Source organism: Phyllobates terribilis, unplaced genomic scaffold (assembly GCF_046119375.1).
Source record: "Phyllobates terribilis strain yellow unplaced genomic scaffold, ASM4611937v1 Scaffold_11__3_contigs__length_659146591, whole genome shotgun sequence".
Taxonomy (NCBI): Eukaryota; Metazoa; Chordata; class Amphibia; order Anura; family Dendrobatidae; genus Phyllobates; species Phyllobates terribilis.
The window spans coordinates 283,572,873-283,592,305 of record NW_027362771.1 but is presented as its reverse complement, the minus strand read 5'-3'; the positions used below and the strand labels follow the sequence as shown (position 1 = coordinate 283,592,305).

The 19,433-nt window shown below is 43.1% G+C and overlaps 1 protein-coding gene across 4 annotated transcripts in view; it reads right to left on the bottom strand.

Annotated features, from left to right (window-relative positions):
• Positions 1-19,433, bottom strand: part of USP6NL (USP6 N-terminal like) — a 224,722-nt gene that overhangs the window by 88,800 nt on the left and 116,489 nt on the right. For all 4 annotated transcript variants that reach the window (XM_073652402.1, XM_073652401.1, XM_073652400.1 and 1 more), the window contains one exon: positions 2,012-2,085. Coding sequence is in view for 2 of the 4 variants with exons in the window: in XM_073652400.1 (XP_073508501.1) it covers positions 2,012-2,085 (74 nt within the window). In the remaining 2 variants the exon portion in view is untranslated. The remainder of the gene's footprint in view (positions 1-2,011; positions 2,086-19,433) is intronic.

The following is a 19,433-nucleotide window of genomic DNA, read 5'->3' as shown; positions in this document are numbered from 1 at the left end:
TTAGTTATTCCAATTAGCTTGTGAAAAGATCTAGTTCTAGTAATATTTCTTTGTTGATAAATCAGTGATTACATGTCTACAAATACGTGACTGCTGCAGCCAGACGGATCAGGGGTCTACTTTGCATCATAGTTGGTACCACTGTTTGGCTGCAGCACATCACCTCTTGCGGTCCCGTGAATAAGGCGCCTTTCAGACGTCAGTGTTTTGAGTACGTGTGGTGACACTTTCCACGTGTACTGGAGACACTGACACACGTAGAGACATTCAAATATATGGGTCTGTGCACGTCAGTGTGTTTCCACAGACCGTGTGTCCGTGGGCAAAAAACGCTGGCATGTTTTTTTCCTCGCAAAACGTCCCGCACACGTGCACCATGATGACACATGGATGACATCCGTGTGTCAGTGTGACATGTACAGATACCTGGAAATCAGCGGTACAGCGCTGTTCCCAAGCACCGGGTGCTGAACGCTGAACGCTGCCCTCATCATTGTCCCCTCTTGCACTACAATCAGCGTTAGCAAGGGACAATGATGAGAGTAGTATTCTGCTCCTGCTGTGTCCTGGTGTAAAAATAAAATAAAAATCCTTATACTCACCTGTCCGAAGATGTCCCTCACGCCGAGGGGGGGGGGGGAATGACTCGCTGCAGCGAGCGGGCCCCAGAGCTACGGGGTACATCTTTGAACAGATGAGTATAAAGATATTTTTTATTTCAGTCTTATTTTTACAGCAGGACACAGCAGGAGCAGAATACTACTCTCATCATAGTCCCCTGCTTGCACTGATCGCAATGATGAGGGCAGCATTCAGCACCTGGCGCTTGGGAACAGCACTAACTGTACGGCTAGTACGTGTGATACTGATGCAGCACACGGTTGCTACAGGTGTGCCACAAGTATCACACACACTGACATGGATATCTCTGGTACTCGTTTTTCCAGTACCAGAAATATTCAGACGTGTGAAAGAGGCCTAAAAAGGGTAGGGAGAAGCAAAGTCAGGGCTTCAGTAGGTACAAAATGCTTATTTGGGCATTTTAACACATGAGCAGCCTTGGCATTGTTTTTTTGCAGTTCAACCATACAACTCCTTTAATAGATTCAATTACAAGTACAGATTTTTTGGTGTATTCTCATATTTTTGATCACCATGTGCATTTCATATCAGGATGGGTATGAGTAGTTAGCAAAGTAAATAATAGAGAAAAAAAAATGCTTGAAAGTAACAAGTAAGCCACACAACCTAGTGTACATTATAAACCGAGAAAAGATTTTACATGCAGCGTTAAAATAAATTCCCTCCTTGTAGGATGTGGCGAGAGATCTTCCTTGCTCATGCGGAGCTCTTGCCACTTGCTGCACAGTGATCATCAGTTCCTCTCTTGCAGTCAGTGCTGCTAAGAGGTGAGAAAACAGCAGACGAGTGCAGAGAAAAACACCTTAATATGGGCTTATTATGCATCTCTACGTTTAGGAGGATACAGGGGGTAGACTTTTACACATAAATGCAAAGATGTAAATAAAATGGAGTGATTTACATATGAGCATTTAGCAGTCATTGATTGACAGTGTGCAATCAGACAGGATTTTGGCGGCACGGACCGTGGTTGCAGGAGCAGCAGTGGAACAGCGCAATCTCTACTAAACACCTCCAAAATCCTGGCAGGCTGACCGAGCACAATGTGCACATTCAGGTGAACAAAGAACAGTATTACGTCAAGGGGAAGAATATCTGTCCTGATCAGATGATGTGCATACCTTGCTACAGGGCTCTAATAATCGTACAATGAAAGCATAGCCCATCATGCACAACGTATCTGTTCAGTGGAAAGCATTTTCAGGCTCTGGTTTCCACTAAAAAAGCATTACTAGCAGTGGGGGTTGGCAGGGCAAGGAGTACATAACTGGTACATAAGAAATCACTTAAAAGCAAGGCTGACTGCACTGATCAAGTGCAAACAGTCAATTATTGCCCAGAGCGTCTATGTAACCATGAGGAGACTCACCTTGTCATATTTGGCAACTATGTCGGCTCGTTCTTGTGCAGATTTAAAAGCCACATCCTGTTCTGAATCAGGATCTGTACAAAAAGGAAAACACAATGAGCTTAATACATTTTTGTGTTTACTAGCTTAAAAATAGGTATACCAGGAACAAGTTTTTTGGGGTAACAGATATTGATGGCCTAACCTTATTATAGTATCAAATCCAACTTCTGGCCCCCCATCAAAAAGCTGGTTTTGCAGGTCAGTCTCAAGTGTCCCCCTCAGTCAATCACAGGCACTACAAAATTGACATTATGTCTGCTAAAGTATTAATGTGACAAGGTACACGTTGAAAGTGCCAAAAGTTCATGCTGATGGTCGATTTTAGCATTAAAGGAGTTCTCCACTTTGTGCAAAGAGGGATCAAAACACTTGCAAGCATGTACAATAAAGCCAGGTGATATTCATGTTCCTGCTCCAGCCTCAGTGTTTTGGTTGCAGCGGTGGTGTCATAATAGACAACAAACATCACCACTGCAGCCAAACACTGGGCTAAGCGGTGAGACTGATGTAAACAGCACGAGCTTCTGAGCTCCGTGTTCGGCTGCGGTGGTGATGCACGCCATCAACGTGACGTCACAGCTACAGCCAAAATACAGACCCCAGCAGGGGTGGAGATCACTCCTCTGATATTAATGACCCTAAAAGGGTTTTGTACTTTCGCCAAAGTCCTGCTTTTGATCACATTTTTGTGGTGCACTAGATGTATCAGTTTGGAAATACAATAAATCCACTTAAATACATTTTCCTTTTACAGTACAAAGAATATGCTGGGAAAACCGTATGTCGAATTTGTATCGCTTAATGCACATATAAGCATTGACCCGTTTTTGTGTTGTTTTTTTAACAGGATGCAAAAACAGTCTGCTGTACTTGATCCTTTAAAAAAAATACTAAAATAAAAAAAAGGATGTTTGTTATATCATTGTAACCTATGGAAGATGGATCAAGAGTATTATTGTCATACATATGCATTTGTTTTCGTTTTCTTTTTTTCTCAAAAAACTACTAAACATGATCTTCTGACAATAGGATAAAAAAACAAACACAGATATGGAAGGATGCAACGTATAACAGCAAAAAAACACAACAGATCTACTTACCTTACAGTGCATCCCTATATCCATTTACAGCAGTTTTATAATGGATCACTTTGTTTGCTTCTATGTGTGCTAGTCACATATGCAGTTGTCATCCCTTTATATCGGATCCAGTAATTAAAATGGATCCGTTAAGAACAGAGCAAAAATGGATGCACACTTTGGTATCACTTTTGGGTCTATTTTTGCTTCATTCGTAATCTCCGTTTATACTAGGTGTCTCAGAACGTGTAGTGTTCAGGAAATGTGCAGCACTTAAAGAAATAAAAATGGGACACAGTCAATGGATGACATAACTGTTGACCATCCGTTGTGATCAGTTTACCATAGGCTCCAGTATGTATGTAAAATAAATATTATATAATATACATATACACACACACACACACACACACACACACACTCCATATTTTTTTCAGCTAAAAACAGATCACAGCTCGATTGCAGTGATACGGAACAAATTTTTGGACATAAAACCAATACATGATCGATGCATTGGAATTGGGACTATTTCCATTTTTGGCACCCTAGAAGAAGATCATGCATTTGGCCCTTGCTCTCACAAAGTATCAGGAGACCATAGTAGAGGTCTGCTAGTCCTGGTCATTACCACCCCTGAACCATGGTTTCAGTTGCAGAAGCATTCACTCAGCGCCGTTGCTAGCCCACAGGCGGCTGCATGCATGGAGTGCATTGCTCCAGAGCAGCGTGGCCATGGGCAGGGCCGCCCTGCATGCATGGAGTGCATTGCTCCAGAGCCATGAGCCATGGGCAGGGCCGCCCTGCATGCATGGAGCGCATTGCTCCAGAGCAGCGTGGCCATGGGCAGGGCCGCCCTACATGCATGGAGTGCATTGCTCCAGAGCCATGAGCCATGGGCAGGGCCGCCCTACATGCATGGAGTGCATTGCTCCAGAGCCATGAGCCATGGGCAGGGCCGCCCTACATGCATGGAGTGCATTGCTCCAGAGCCATGAGCCATGGGCAGGGCCGCCCTACATGCATGGAGTGCATTGCTCCAGAGCAGCGTGGCCCTGGGCAGGGCCGCCCTACATGCATGGAGTGCATTGCTCCAGAGCCATGGGCAGGGCCGCCCTACATGCATGGAGTGCAGTGCTCCAGAGCCATGGGCAGGGCCGCCCTACATGCATGGAGTGCAGTGCTCCAGAGCCATGAGCCATGGGCAGGGCCGCCCTGCATGCATGGAGCGCATTGCTCCAGAGCAGCGGGCCATGGGCAGGGCCGCCCTACATGCATGGAGTGCATTGCTCCAGAGCAGCATGGCCATGGGCAGGGCCTCCCTGCATGCATGGAGTGCATTGCTCCAGAGCAGCGGGCCATGGGCAGGGCCGCCCTACATGCATGGAGTGCATTGCTCCAGAGCAGCGGGCCATGGGCAGGGCCGTCCTGCAGACATTATGTCCTATACTTCCAGGATGTTCACGTCATGAAGCAGAAGCCCTGCATGAGTATTACCAGCCACCTAGCTGAGATGTAAGGCACATACCGGGCGTAGCAGCTTTACTTCACATAAAACTGTGTGTCAGACTACAAGCCATGACAGATAATCCGCAGGTTTACTAGATGCTTTTGTGCTCGGCACACATCTGTAAGCCATATTTAGCAATTATATTCATGCTATTGAGATGTATCAAGTAAAATAGATTTAGGAAGAAGCGGCTCATCTAAGTACAGGACAGGGAACAAGTCAGCACTGCGGGGTTAATAACCATAATGACCGCACCTACTGAAGAGAAACCACTGAAACAAAAAGAACCTCTGTGCCCTGCAGAATTCCTCCATTACAGCCCTGTCTATCCAGAGTTATTAATGCACTCCTCCCTCCGCAAGGGACATTTAATTAACTGGACTGTCCACTTTTCTTGGCATTTACACTGGATGCCTAGGAAAGGTTGCCGAGGTACATTTCTATTCATGTTGTGCCTCTGTAAGATTAATGGTGTAGGTGCTGTAAACAAAACGCCTGAACATCAAGACCAAAGAAAGACAGACAGATTGCTAATAATAAACTAGAAACATAAGAGCGTTTATAGTAAGCTGCAGGAGCGCACCCAAGAAGCTCAACTTCTACATAGATTTATATCCATTCCAGCCATCCTAAGGCGAAGCTGAACCAGCATCAGCCCACTATTCTCACCGCCTGCCAGAGACAAAACTTATCTCAAAAGTGCCAGCTTTGATTTCTCCTTCCCCTTGTCAGTAACACAGCATCTGGACATGAGGTAGATAAAACCAGAACACCAGTGACCTCCATTCATGCTCCTAATTTATTGGAGAAATTCATTACCTTTTTTCTCTCTGTGGAAATGTGCCTTACTACAGAAATGTCAGACTGCTAACATCACTTTTCCCAATCCCGGGCCCTAAACAGCTGTCCGAGCTGATTCAAGGTTTGATTTTGAGCACCGAGAGCCAACAAACCTAATAAACTAAAAGAAATATATGGCGCAGGGTCCTTCAGTGTGATATGGACACAGAAGTGTCTTATTCTGTAGGCAATGGGTGCGGTGTCTGAAGACAAGAAAATATTAATGGCTCCAGACAAGCAGACTGGCATATATTCCAAGCCTAGAACAAGAGAAGAATATGCAGCCATTGTCAGGATCCTTCTCTGGATAGTACAGAAGTACAGGGAAGAAAGCTGGAGCGCTGCAAGACAATCACCAGACTGCACACACTCCTTATATACAGTCAGGGCCGGCGTCAGCACCCGGCATACCTGGGCAAGTGCCGAGGCCCTGGACCATCAGTACCCGCTCCCCCAGGATCTGTGTAGGGCCACCGGCGCTGCTTGATTGCTGGCACTTCACCAGACATGGCCGCGCGCTGTGCGACTGTGTTTGGTAGTAATAATGTGGCAGTGGTGACACTGCCCCTTTAATTGTGCTTGTGTGTCGCCCCTGCCGCGTCATTACTACCAGACACAGCTGCACTGCGCGCGGCCATGGCGGCACTCAACAGATCCTGAGGGAGTGGCCCGGGCCCCGCCGGAGAGTGGGCACCACTGATGGTCCATGGCCATGTCTGTGATGGCCATAAAAGAAACGCCGGTGGCCCTACATAGCCACTTGCCAGAGGAGCTGGACGGGACACAGGCCGGGGGCAGGCGAGTGAGGCTTGTTGCCAGCTTCCCCAATCCCCATATTAAAAATATCTCTAATGTGTGTGTATGTATGTTGTGAATATCGGTTTATGTCAGTGTGTATGACTGTTCTATATCTGTTTTTAAGAATTTGTGTTCAAATATGTATGTATCTGGGCGCGTGCAAGTCTGCATACTGTGGTGCGCGTGCAAGTCTGCATACTGTGGTGCGCGTGCAAGTCCGCATACTGTGGTGCGCGTGCAAGTCCGCATACTGTGGTGCGCGTGCAAGTCCGCATACTGTGGTGCGCGTGCAAGTCCGCATACTGTGGTGCGCGTGCAAGTCCGCATACTGTGGTGCGCGTGCAAGTCCGCATACTGTGGTGCGCGTGCAAGTCTGCATACTGTGTGTATGTCTGCATACTGTGTGCGTGCGCCTACTCTGCGTGTGCGTGCAGGTCTGCATACGGTGTGCATGTTTGCATATGTGAAGGATGAGGGGACAGCCTGGGCCCTGTATTGTATACCTATATTTCTCTGCCGTATCTGTTCATCCTGAATGATGGTAAGTGTTAAAGGGGCCCACTGAGACTCTTTCGCCCGGGGCCCACGAACACCTTGAGCCGGCCCTGTATACCGTATGTCTAATACAGTGAAAGAGGACCAGTCGTTGGATTTTTTGGATTTGTTTTTTTTTTTCATTATTATTTTAAGCAGAGTAATTCCTACATTTGTGGGCAGGGCCGTGTTTTTTGTTTGGCTATTCTCAGAGGAGAAAAAGCAAATGCCCACAAAGAAGTTCTGTGGTACATGCCCAGTTGGCTGAAGACTAAATCTGCACCATTAACCCTGGGGAGCATAACTTTAAAATGGAGGGGCACAGAAGAAAAGCTGTTTGATAATCAGAAGAGCAGCAATAATTGGAGGAAATGCTCCGTTTCAATTAAATAATCCAACAAAATGTCTACTTTAGGATAAAGAATTTCTTTAATTCCCTAATATAACTGTTTGATAGATCTGCTTGATAGACATGATTAAAATCATAGTTAAATCAGTAATCTTATGCGCAAATAATATTAATCCTATTTTTTGCATTACAGTATATTCAGGTTTCCTAACCAGCATTAAATGAAAAAAAAGCTTGGATTCTAGTTCGTTCTTAGAAAACAGACATATTTTGCTTATCCTGGGTAAAAACTTTCAGCAACAGAGCCACCCTTAATCATGAGTGGGAGCTGGTATTGCCCCACTTAAAAGGAATCTGTCAGCAGGTTTTTGCTACCTCATCTGAGAGCAGCCTAATGTAGGTAAAGAGATCCTGAATCCAACAGTATAGCACTTACCATATTTTGTGAACTATAGGACGCACCCCAAATTTTGTGGAGGAAAAAATGGGAACTTTTTTTTTTTTTTTTTTTTTAAAGAAAATGGTGGTCTTATAGTCCGCTTTTGCAGCAGCTTACCAGGGTAGTGGGGAAGGGGGTGAGGAGGAGCAGGGTCCCAGGAGGCAAGGGCGCTGCTGCAGGAAGCTGGCGGCGGCAGGAGTGGGGCGCTGCTGCAGGAAGCTGGCGGCGGCAGGAGTGGGGCGCTGCTGCAGGAAGCTGGCGGCGGCAGGAGTGGGGCGCTGCTGCAGGAAGCTGGCGGCGGCAGGAGTGGGGCGCTGCTGCAGGAAGCTGGCTGAGAGGAGGGGGTGTTCGGCAGTGCGAGGACTTTCAGAGTCCCTGAACTTCCCTTCCTTTTCACTGCGGTGGACTTTGGGAAAATGGCAGAGAGCAGAGATATCAATCTGCACATGGGCCACCTGCCCACACCAGGCCCTGTGTATCCAATGTCCATAGACAGTGAGCTGCTTAGTTGCCGGACTAGTCCGGCAATGTTAATCTTTTAGTGATAAATCCTTCACAGTAAACAGCACCATGCACTTTGACAAGTGACATATCCCTGAATTCTGTGTTTTTGCCTCTTTTCTCCTGCTGCCTTCAGATTACATAGCAAAAATCTGCTGAAAGATTCTCTTTAAGTGAATGAAGCAAAACTACAATACCAAGTAAAACAAATTTTTAGCGGTTGTGCAGTTTCTGAAAAAAAAAAAAAGCAGCCATGTTTTTTTTTTTTGTTGTTTCTTGTCCCCCTCCCCCCCCTTAATCCTGAAGAACCCTCCAATCACCAGTAAAAGAATACGTGTGGCCACAATTGACAGGTCTGATCTAGCAAACACCTAAATTTCCTATGAAATTAATATGAAGCCAGTGAAAATTCACTAGACCCCAAAGTGATGTTATTATGTACAAAGTAACCACAACGACATGATGTGGCGGGGGGGCCTAGCAATCACAAGACATGCCCAGAATAAAAGCATTTGAGCACCGATTGCGGAAGTTCACACTGCCCGTGTCAGTCTGGCACAAAATACTGGATGCCGAACCAGGGCCCTATGAAACTTATTTTTTTTGTTTTGGCTATAATAGCATATTGAAACAAAACTATTAATATTGGCAGAACTACAAATGTAAGATCTCCACGCTGTAAATAGCAATTTGCATTTATTGTGTAGTAAGGCGCACAACTGAAACAATGTAAAACTGCAATTTAATTAGGGAACCAATTACCATTGCATTGAGGATCACACAAAGATGCCTTTGTGATAAATTGTTGGGAATGCAGATCCAGCAGCCTACATATTAACCTTCAGCGGCCAACATTTGAGTAATCAGAGCACAGTATGAGGGATACAGAAGCCTGCTGATATTGCACTGGCAAAAAACACTATTATATTCTCTTTTTAGGTCATAGTCATGCCACATTTATCAGTAGATGGTACTCAATCTATGATGACCTCCAACCAGCCTCATGTCTATGGCACAGTTTCAAGTCATGTTCAGCAGTGGTAGATTTGCCAGGGGTTTCTGCTGCGCATAGCACCCTTTAACAATTGGATTTTGCCCTATGCATCGCAGATATGCAGGTTTTCAACATGTCTACATATGGGTCGACTCCAGCCAATTGTAAAAAACAAAAGTTCAGTCTGGTTTGACAGAACGTTGCATCATTTTAACTTAAAGAGTAGTTTATCATCATTATAACGCCAGGCCACATGTTGCTTGTGCAACTGTGAGCAACCTACACGCTAGTGTCCTTAAGAGTCTCCAGACTTGTCTCCCATAGAGAACATCTGTGACTTTATTGGTATTACAAAGGGAGCTGCCAGCAGTGAATCTTGATGATTTATTTGCATGCCCAAGTGTATTTAGTGTGGCAGAAATTTCCTCGGACAACCATTAATACCATTACTTAGCGTATGCCAAGGCGTGCATGTATTTCTGCGTGTGACACTCGTCATCATTCCACAACTTTTTTCCTTCTTGGTGTTGCGATTTCAATGTTGTCGAGTGTAGAACTTGGTTACCTGGTATAAATGCTGCTTATGTAAGTCTGGCTGGTATTGTTTTTCTTTTGTTCAAGAAGACTCCCAAAAGAGAACAAAGTCAATTACCACTCCCACTTGCATAAAAAGCTCTGATTTACATGCAGGAAAGCGGGGGCCATATTGAGGAGAACAGCAGCAATCAGGAAAAAAGTTACAAATTTCTGGCAAGTAATAGGTCCTCTAAAGAAATAATGACAGGAGATGTTATGCTTTACAAGTGTTGCATTCATTTAGTTCCAGGATCAAGTGAGGTCCAAGTGGAATTTGCAATGTAAAACACCCAATATTCCCTTGTTTGTTTTTTTTCCTCTTGAAGGGGTTGTCCAAGTAGTGGACAACCCCTTTTAGATCTAAATGTTTGGCCTCAATAAAATAAAGCAGCTTATACTCTCCTCCCGTGCTGGCGCCATTCCAGCAGAGCACTGATGCACACCATACAGGCACAGGAGCGCCCCTCCAGCACACCTATTCCAGGCCACGCTCTATGAAAATTGTATCCAGCTCTGAATTTGCACAATTTGGAGGCCACGGCACCACTATAGCCATACACGCGACTATATGAATAAGACCCTGGTGGATGGAAACGTTAATTTGTTAGTCGCAATTTCTGCACCTTCTTATATTTGTGCTAATGTGCAGTCACTACTTGTATAAATAAACTTTGTTACATTAAAAATCAACGGCCAAGAGTGTGCGGTGAACCCCTTCCTACATTCCAGCGGTGTCGGCACTCGCGGACCAGGGGCTTTCGTGCGGTTGATGTGACAGGTGACCCTGGTGCCCAATCAGCGGTGGCGTCACTATTTCCACCTTCGGACAAATCAAACGAAGAGGAAGTTCGGACTGCAGCTGATCTCTGACTTCATGTTCAATTGGACTGGAGGTAGGCACAGTGACGCCAGCGCTGACTGGGCGCCGGGGGGTCACATGTCACAACAGCTCAGAAGCCCCAGGGAGAGCGAGTGACGACACCACAGGAACAGCACCGGCACGGGAGGGGAGTAGAAGCTTTTTTTATTTTAAATTGAGGGCAAGCGTGGGGGGGTGACAAGGAGTTGTCCAAGTAGTAGACAACTTCTTTAAAGTCTATATTGTCTGCTGTGGTAGAGGTGTAGTTCAAGGATACCATTTATTAAGGTGGGCAGAGGGGTGGGGGGGTGGGGGGGACAGATCAGTAAATATGGAACAAGAAAAGTTAAAGGCATGAAAGCCATAACATCACCAACCAATGATTAGCTGGTCATTTTTGCAAAATTAAAAGGTGGATTTGGATCATTTTCTGCCAAGTGCAACGTATAAATTAACCTTACGTAAAATAAGAACGTTACTTTGTACAAAACACCGGAAATACATTTTATACTGATAAACAGGAGGTAGCCCAAGACTGAATTCCACAAAACAATGATGCTATGTCCATACTTGGGTAGGATGTGTGGAAAGAAACAAAAACGGTTTGGATGTAATTCTTCCGATTATACATTTTTAGTAGACAATAGTCAAAAACAGGAAATCCCTGCCATTGTGTATTTAAGGCCTTTCCATTGTATGTTGTAAAGTGTGAAAAAGAACGCAATGACATGAGCTGTCTGGTGGAATAAGGATCACACAAGCTTTCCGGTTAATAACGAGAGAACAAAAAAAGGACGGATTTATTTTTACCACCGCACATTAGACTGCAATGCGCAGCAAAACTCCTGCAAATACACTACTTTTTTTCCCTTTTGACATTTTGAGAGTCAGGCACACTAAAATTAAATCCACATCACCGTATCAGTGTCCTGATAATTCAGATCTGCAGCCTTTGAACGCAAGCTTATACATAAATCAGTGCTATAAAATATATATTCAGAACTGCTGTTTATGGTGGAGAATGATTATACAGCAGGGCTCCGGTAAGAGAATTAATTATAGTAGTTCTCTATGTACGGTGTAGAATTCCAATGTAGACTACACGTCACCTCGGGAGGTGCTGCTACCGAGAGGCTGCAAAAACACCACAGGATCAATTCCTTACAACACCTCTATATTATCAGGGCTGATCTTACCCATCAGAGAACCACATGAATGATGTGACCTCATATGGATTCATATATGAAATCCTAGAAATCAAGGCATTAGATCTCCCTCCACACTCATCAGCCAATAGGAAATTGAATCAATAATTCACAGTGAAAACTAGAAATGAATCTGCTCACAGAACAGAGCCGAACATTCAACATGACAGATCCGCTATAACAAGCTAACGGGGCACGAGTGAGGACAGAAGGGTTTAATTTAATTAGGCCATATCCACACTTATTAAAAGCAAACCCTTTTCCTAGAGCAGGAGCAGCCCCCAACCACAGAGCTGACTGACAGAATAGGTAGACTCCGGTGCCAGGTCCTGTTTCATTAGATCAGAGTTTATACTTTCCATGTACAGAAGAGAAATATACAGTTGTGCTCAAAAGTTTACATACCCCGGCAGAATTTTTCCTTTCTTGGACTTGTTTCACAGAAAATGAATAATAACAAAAAAACTTTTTCTCCACTCATGGTTATTGGTTGGGTGAAGCCATTTATTGTCAAACTACTGTGTTTTCTCTTTTTAAATCTTAATGACAACCAAAAAGATCCAAATGACCCTGATCAAAAGTTCACATACCCCAGTTCTTAATACCATGTATTGCCCCTTCTAACATCAATGACAGCTGGAAGTCTTTTGTGGTAGTTGTGGGTGAGGTTCTTTATTTTATGAGATGGTAAAGCTGCTCATTCTTCTTGGCAAAAAGCCTCCAGTTCCTGTAAATTCCTGGGCTGTCTAGCATGAACTGCGCGCTTGAGATCTCCCCAGAGTGGCTCAATGATATTGAAGTCAAGGAGACTGAGATGGCCACTCCAGAACCTTCACTTTGTTCTGCTGTAGCCAGTGACAGGTTGACTTGGCCTTGTGTTTTGGATCGTTGTCATGTTGGAACGTCCAAGTACGTCCCATGCGCAGCTTCCGGGCTGATGAGTGCAAATTTGCCTCCAGTATTTACTGATAACGTGCTGCATTCATCTTTCCTTCAACTTTTACCAAGTTTCCTGTGCCTTTGTAGCGCACACATCCCGAAAACATCAGCAATCCACCTCCGTGCTTTACTGTAGGAATGGGGTTCCTTTCATCATAGGCCTTGTTGACCTCTCTCCAAATGTAACGTTTATGATTGTGGCCAAAAAGTTCAATTTTGTCTCACACTCCAAATTACCTTGTTCCAGAAGTTTTGAGGCTTGTCTCTGTGCCGTTTGGCGTATTGTAGGCAAGATACTTTGTGGCATTTGGCAGTAATGGCTTTCTTCTAGCGACTCGACCATGCAGCCAGTTGTTCTTTAAGTGCCTCCTTATTGTGCATCTTGAAACAGCCACAATGCTAGTTTTCAGAGAGTCCTGAATTTCAGCTGATGTTATTTGTGGGTTTTTCTTTGCATCCTAAACAATTTTCCTGGCAGTTGTGGCCGAAATTTTGTTGGTCTACCTGACCATGGTTTGGTTTTTTACAGAGCCCCTGATTTTCCATTTGTTAATCACAGTTTGAACGCTACTGACTAGCATTATCAATTCCTTGGATATTCTTTTGTATCCCTTTCCTGTGTTATACAATTCAACTACCTTTTCCCGTAGATCCGTTGACAATTCTTTTGCTTTCCCCATGACTCACAATCCAGAAATGTCAGTCAATCCCAGAAACTCACTCAGCTTTTCTGCACACACTGATTATAAGCAAAACAGGTCACAGGTGAGGATGTTACCTTTAGTAGCCATTCAAACCCATTTGTGTCAAATTCTGTGCATGTTATCAGGCCAAAATCACCAGAGTATGTGAACTTTTGATCAGGGTCATCTGGAAGTTTTTGGTGGGCATTAAGATTTAACGGCTTCCCGACCGCCCACTGTACATAAACGTCAGCGCTTCCTGAGCTCTGTGCAGCGCCGACGTTTATAAACGGTCGGTGGTCCTGCAAGCGCTGCGGGTGCGGTGCAGAGCGACAGCTCTGACAGGGGACATCGGGACCTCATTGGATCAGATCCCAATGATGTTAACACTTTGCTATCTTCTATATGCCGCAATCTATAGTGATCGCGGCATTTAGAAGATCGTGAGAGGAGAGGGGGTCGTCCACTTACCTCTCCGACGGCCCCCTGATGTCTGACAGGACCTGCTGTTGTCATGGCAGCCGGAGGTCACATGACCGCCTCCGGGTCTGCCATGCATGGTGTCCTGCTAGGCTCAGCCTGCAGCTGAAGTCTAGCAGGAGACACAGACAGTGCGAAACTGTCAGCAAAGCTCTCATGCAATGCAATACATGTCTATTGCATTGCATGAGAACAGTGATTAGAAAAATAAAAATTAATGTCCCATACAGGACTAAGTAAAAATGTAAAAAAAAAAAAGTCTAAAAATGTTCTCAAACGGTAAAAAAAAAAAAAAAAAAATCACAAAATAAAATATATGGATTTATTGGTTTAATATTTTATTTAAGCAAAAACAAAAAAAGTGCACATATTTGGGATCGCCGCGTCCGAAACAACCCAATCTATAAAACTGTCACACTAATTAACTCCTTCTGTGCACACCGTAATAAAAATAAATTAAAAAAGGAGCAAAAAAAATATGCTTTTTCATCATATCGCCAAACAAAAAGTGGAAAAAAATGCGATCAAAAAGCAAAATGGAAATAAAAATGGTACCGCTGAAAACGTCATCTTGTTCCGCAAAAAAAAAGCCGCCATACAGCTCCATCAGCCGAAAAATGAAAAAGTTATAGCTTTCAGAATAAAGTGATGCAAAAAAAATATTTTTTCTATAAAATTGTTTTGTGTAAAAGCGCCAAAACATAAAAAAAATATACAGTAAGTGTAGTATCGCTGTAAACGTACTGACCCGAAGAATAACGCTGCCTGATCACTTTTACCACACGCAGAACGGCATAAAAAAAAACCTCAAAGAACAATTCCTGAATTGTTGGTTTTTGTTAATTTTACCTCCCAAAAAAAACAGAATAGAAAGCGATCAAAAAATGTCACGTACCTAAAAATGGTACCAATAAAAAGGTCAACTCGTCCCGCAAAAAAACAAGCCATCACATGACTGTCGGCCGAAATATGGAAAAATTTTAGCTCTCAAAATACGGCGATGCAAAAACTAGAATTTGCACAAAAAAAAAGTGTCTTTTAGTGTGTGACAGCTGTCAATCATAAAAACCCAATATAAATCTGGTATCTCTAATCACACCGACCCGAAGAATAAAGTAATCTCATCACTTATACCGCACGAGGAACGGCGTAAAAAATAAATAAAACCAATTCTTCACCTGCTACTGATTTGTTTATTATGTCTCCCAAAGATCGCAGTAAGGCTCTGCTCACATTTATCCTGTGCTCTGCGCTGAGCACTTACACCAGAGTTTCCGTGTAAATCTCTGAAATACGTGATTCAGACGGAACCCATGACGGAAGATTCCCTGTAATGATATAGGCCACTGTGGATGCCATCTGGTCTGTGATCCCACTGTGTCAGTTTTTTAGGCGTGCATCAATGTGCGGTTGGCCACAGTTTTGTGCACTTCTGAAAAAAAGGACACAGCTAAACAGAGGCCAGACGGAGTCCAGAGTAACTCTGCTGCCTCATTACAGTGAATGGATCCTGCAGGGGTTTCATCTGAATTACATCACTTGGAAATTTAGATGGAAACCCCGATGTAAGTGCTCAGCATAGGGCGCCGAATAAATGTTACGTAATATGTTCCCAATAAAAGCTTCAACTCAGTCCTCAAAAAAGCTAGTCCCCACTCAGGTCCGTTATCTGTTAAAAATATAAGGGACTTCCAAGTTACTGGTAGCAGAAAGGCTCTGGAAAAGCGAAATGGCCCTTGCCCCCCAAAAGAAATTCTCCCAAATCCAAATGCCTATTCTACAATAATTTGTTCTCCAATTGTCAAATAGCACTCGGTCCCTCCCAGATCTCGCCGTATGGCTAAGCGGTACGATACAGCCACATATGGGGTATTGCCACTTTTAGAAGAAATTGTGTGACACATTTCGGCACCATTTTTACCCATTGCCCTGTGTGAAAATGTAAAATCTGAGGGTAAAACATTTTTTTGTGGTAAAAATATAATTATGCTTTTTTCACTGCCCAATTATATAAATTTAAAAATTAAAAAATACTCACTACTTCCCTAGATGAATTCCTTGAGAGGTGTAGTTTACAAAATGGGGTCACTTGTGGGGGTTTCTGCTGTTTCGGCATGTCAGCGACTCTTCAAATGTGACATGGTGTCTGCAACCTATCCCAGCCAACATAGCGCTCCTTTCTCTTCCGAACCCTGCCGTACACCAAAGCAGTGGGTTTCCCCCACATATGGGGTATCGGCGTACTCAGGAGAAATTGCACAACAAATTTCATGGTGCAATTTCTCCTGTTACCCTTATGATAATGCAAAATTAGGGGATGAAAAACATTTTTTTGTGGGAAAAAAAATGGGAAAATTTTATTTTTACGGCTCAATATTATAAACTTCTGTAAAGCACCTAGGGGTGCAAGGTGCTCACCACACATCTAGATAAGTTCCCTAAGGGGTCTAGTTTCCAAAATGGTGTCACTTGTGGGGGGTTTCCACTGTTTAGGCACATCAGGAGCTCTCCAAACGCAACATGGCGTCCACTAATTATTCAAAAAGTCTAATGGCGCTCCTTCCCTTCCGAACCCTGCAGTGCGCCCAAACAGTGGTTTTCCCTCACATATGGGGTATCAGCGCGCTCATGAGAAATTGCACTACAAATTGTGTAGTCCATTTTTTCCTGTTACCCTTGTGAAAATAAAAAAATTGGGTCTAAAGTAACATTTTTGTGAAAAAAAGTTAAATGTTCATTGTTTTCTTCCACATTCCAAAAATTCCCGTGAAACACCTGAAGGGTTAATAAACTTCTTGAATGTGGTTTTGAGCACCTTGAGGGGTGCAGTTTTTAGAATGTTGTCACTTTTGGGTATTTTCTGTCATAAAGGCCCCTCAAAGTCACTTCAAATAAGATGTGGTCCCTAAAAAAATGTTTTTTGTAATTTTGTTGGAAAAATGGGAAATCGCTGGTCAACTTTTAACCCTTATAGCTTCCTAACAAAAAAAAAATTTGTTCCAAAATTGTGCTGATGTAAAGAAGACATGTGGGAAATGTTATTTATCAACTATTTTGTGTGACATATCTCTCTGATTTAAGGGCATGAAAATTCAAAGTTTGAAAATTGCAAAATTTTTAAAATTTTCGCCAAATTTCCGATTTTTTCACAAATAAACGCAAATGATATCGAAAAAATTTTACCACTATCATGAAGTACAATATGTCACGAAAAAAACAATCTCAGAATCAGGGGGATCAGTTGAAGAGTTCCAGAGTAATTACTTCATAAAGTGACAGTGGTCAGAATTGAAAAAATTGGCCTGGTCACGAAGGCAAAAACAGGCTCTGGCGCGAAGTGGTTAAAAATAGAGAACATAGTAGATTGACAATAAAAGGCTTCATCCAACCAATAACCATGAGTGGAGAAAAAGTTTTTTTGTTAGCACTCATATTCTCTGAAACAAGGCCAAGAAAGGAAAAATTCTGCTTAGGTATGTAAACTTTTTAGCACAACCGTAAGTGTATGATACATTCCGACAAATCATCTATGACATAGCCATAAGCAATGAATGGGAATGGTTTATCTACACCGGACCAGTTGTGGCAAATATAGGATTACATAAGTTGAGGTCGTACATATGTTAAATCTCTGTACAACACCCAAGGTCATTAATAAAAATTGTGGAGCACATGAGCTACACTTCACTTCTTTGTGCATATACAACAAGGTGCCTCTTAACCAAACACTTTTCCTAAATTGCACTGAAAACAGGTGCGGAAAGGGTCTAAAGAGGAGCATTACATTTAGTATATGCCATATGGCACACTTGGCTTAATACATTTTCATTAAGAAATCAAGATTCAATGACACTTGTAGTCAAACATTGTGGGGAATAAGTACTAAGACAACGCAGTACAGTACCAAGGAGGCTCTACAGATGGGGCAACTGTCGATGTAGTTTTCCTGGCTAATGTACTGAAATAGGGTACTGCGGCTATTCATCGTGGTCTCACAGGATATAGGGATATTCCTCGGGATTTGGATGTAGTACCTTTTAGAACATGGTCAAAAGGGTTTACATACTGCAACACTGATCAGATCAAAGAAATTTGAAGAACTGGATAAGCAAGATAGAATTTTCTATCTTCAGATGGGCATGTAAAACCTTAAATCAAGACTAATGTTTGTGCAAGCCAGTGTTTATGGAAGGTATACTGGAAGATGCAGCCTCTATGTACTGGCTGCAGCGGTGACGTCACAATCACACTGGGCTCAGCGGTTCTGCCTATGTAGACGGCACAAGCCACTGAGCTCAGTGACTGGCTGCAATATTGATGTGTGCTCTAGTCACTCCTGGAGCCAGTACACAGACTGAAGTACCAAGGAGAGTTGGACTGAGAAGGGCAAGCAATATCCAATTTTATTATTTTAAAACACGGAGCTGGCCAATAGCAGGGAGAAGTCTAAGTGGAACATCCCTTTAAGAGGCATGCGCCTCTTAATTTGACGTCTCTCTCAGCCGCTGTGCGCTGAGGAAATGTACTCCAGTCTTTATGACAATCATGTAGAGTAAATAGTAACTACATTGCCAGTTGTGCCTGCGTCATGCTCGATCACTTTTTATTGCTGCAGCATGTCATTTCTTCCAGCGGTTTTTTTTTCTTCATCCATAGAAAACAATGAGAAAGCGAATTCAAATGTTTTCACTGCATTAGAGGGATTTTTGGTGAATAAAACTAACTTTAATAAACATATACTGTAGACAAAGCACACATGCAATCCGCACACAAAAAACGCTGCAAAAACACAGGAGTTTTGAACGCAGCGTTTTTACAGCCAAGAGAACAGGTTTTGGCTGCAGAAAAAAAGAAGAAAAAAACTGCTTACTATGGGTCTTTTTTTCCTTCATGTTCACAAACCCAACGAGGTTGAGCAGAAACTGCTTCAAGAAATGCAAGCTTCTTTAACGGCTTTTTTTCTGAGCACTTTTTAGACGTTTTTGACCAACTTTTTCTTTTTAGCATTTTCCAGCCTTAGAGCGTTTAGTGGCATTTTGAAGACTTTTCTTCCTTTTTAAACTCCATTCAACAATGGAAGAAACCATTACATTTTTTCTCAAGCAAAATGCCGACAAAACACTCAAGTCTCCAGAGCATATTCTGAGAAGTCCCATGGCTTCTAAGGAGAATGGTCAGGTCACTTCTTTTAACTGATCAGTATTTTTGGAAATCTTAAGCGATTAAAAGACGTTCAAAAGTCTGAACACATGAGCAGCAAGTCACATACATAGACACTCATATATTCATTTGTTTGAACGATTCTGGGAGCAATTTTAGGGGGCTTTCAGAGCAGACTCATTCCAAATCCACCTGCAAAAAAAATCTTGTGTGAATAAACCCTTACTCGGCAAGCAAACCCTTCACCATAGCCCACTACATTATAGCAAAAGGACAGACAGCAAATCTCCGATAGAGTATATTACAATTTGTATCTGTACCCTTGAAAGAAAGAACACTTATTGAAAGCAGGACTAATCCTTTTAATGTCACCCTGCCCTGTGTAAGCAGGTCATGTTTAAACAGCACCCAAGCATTTCCATCTATCCAGCCTGGAT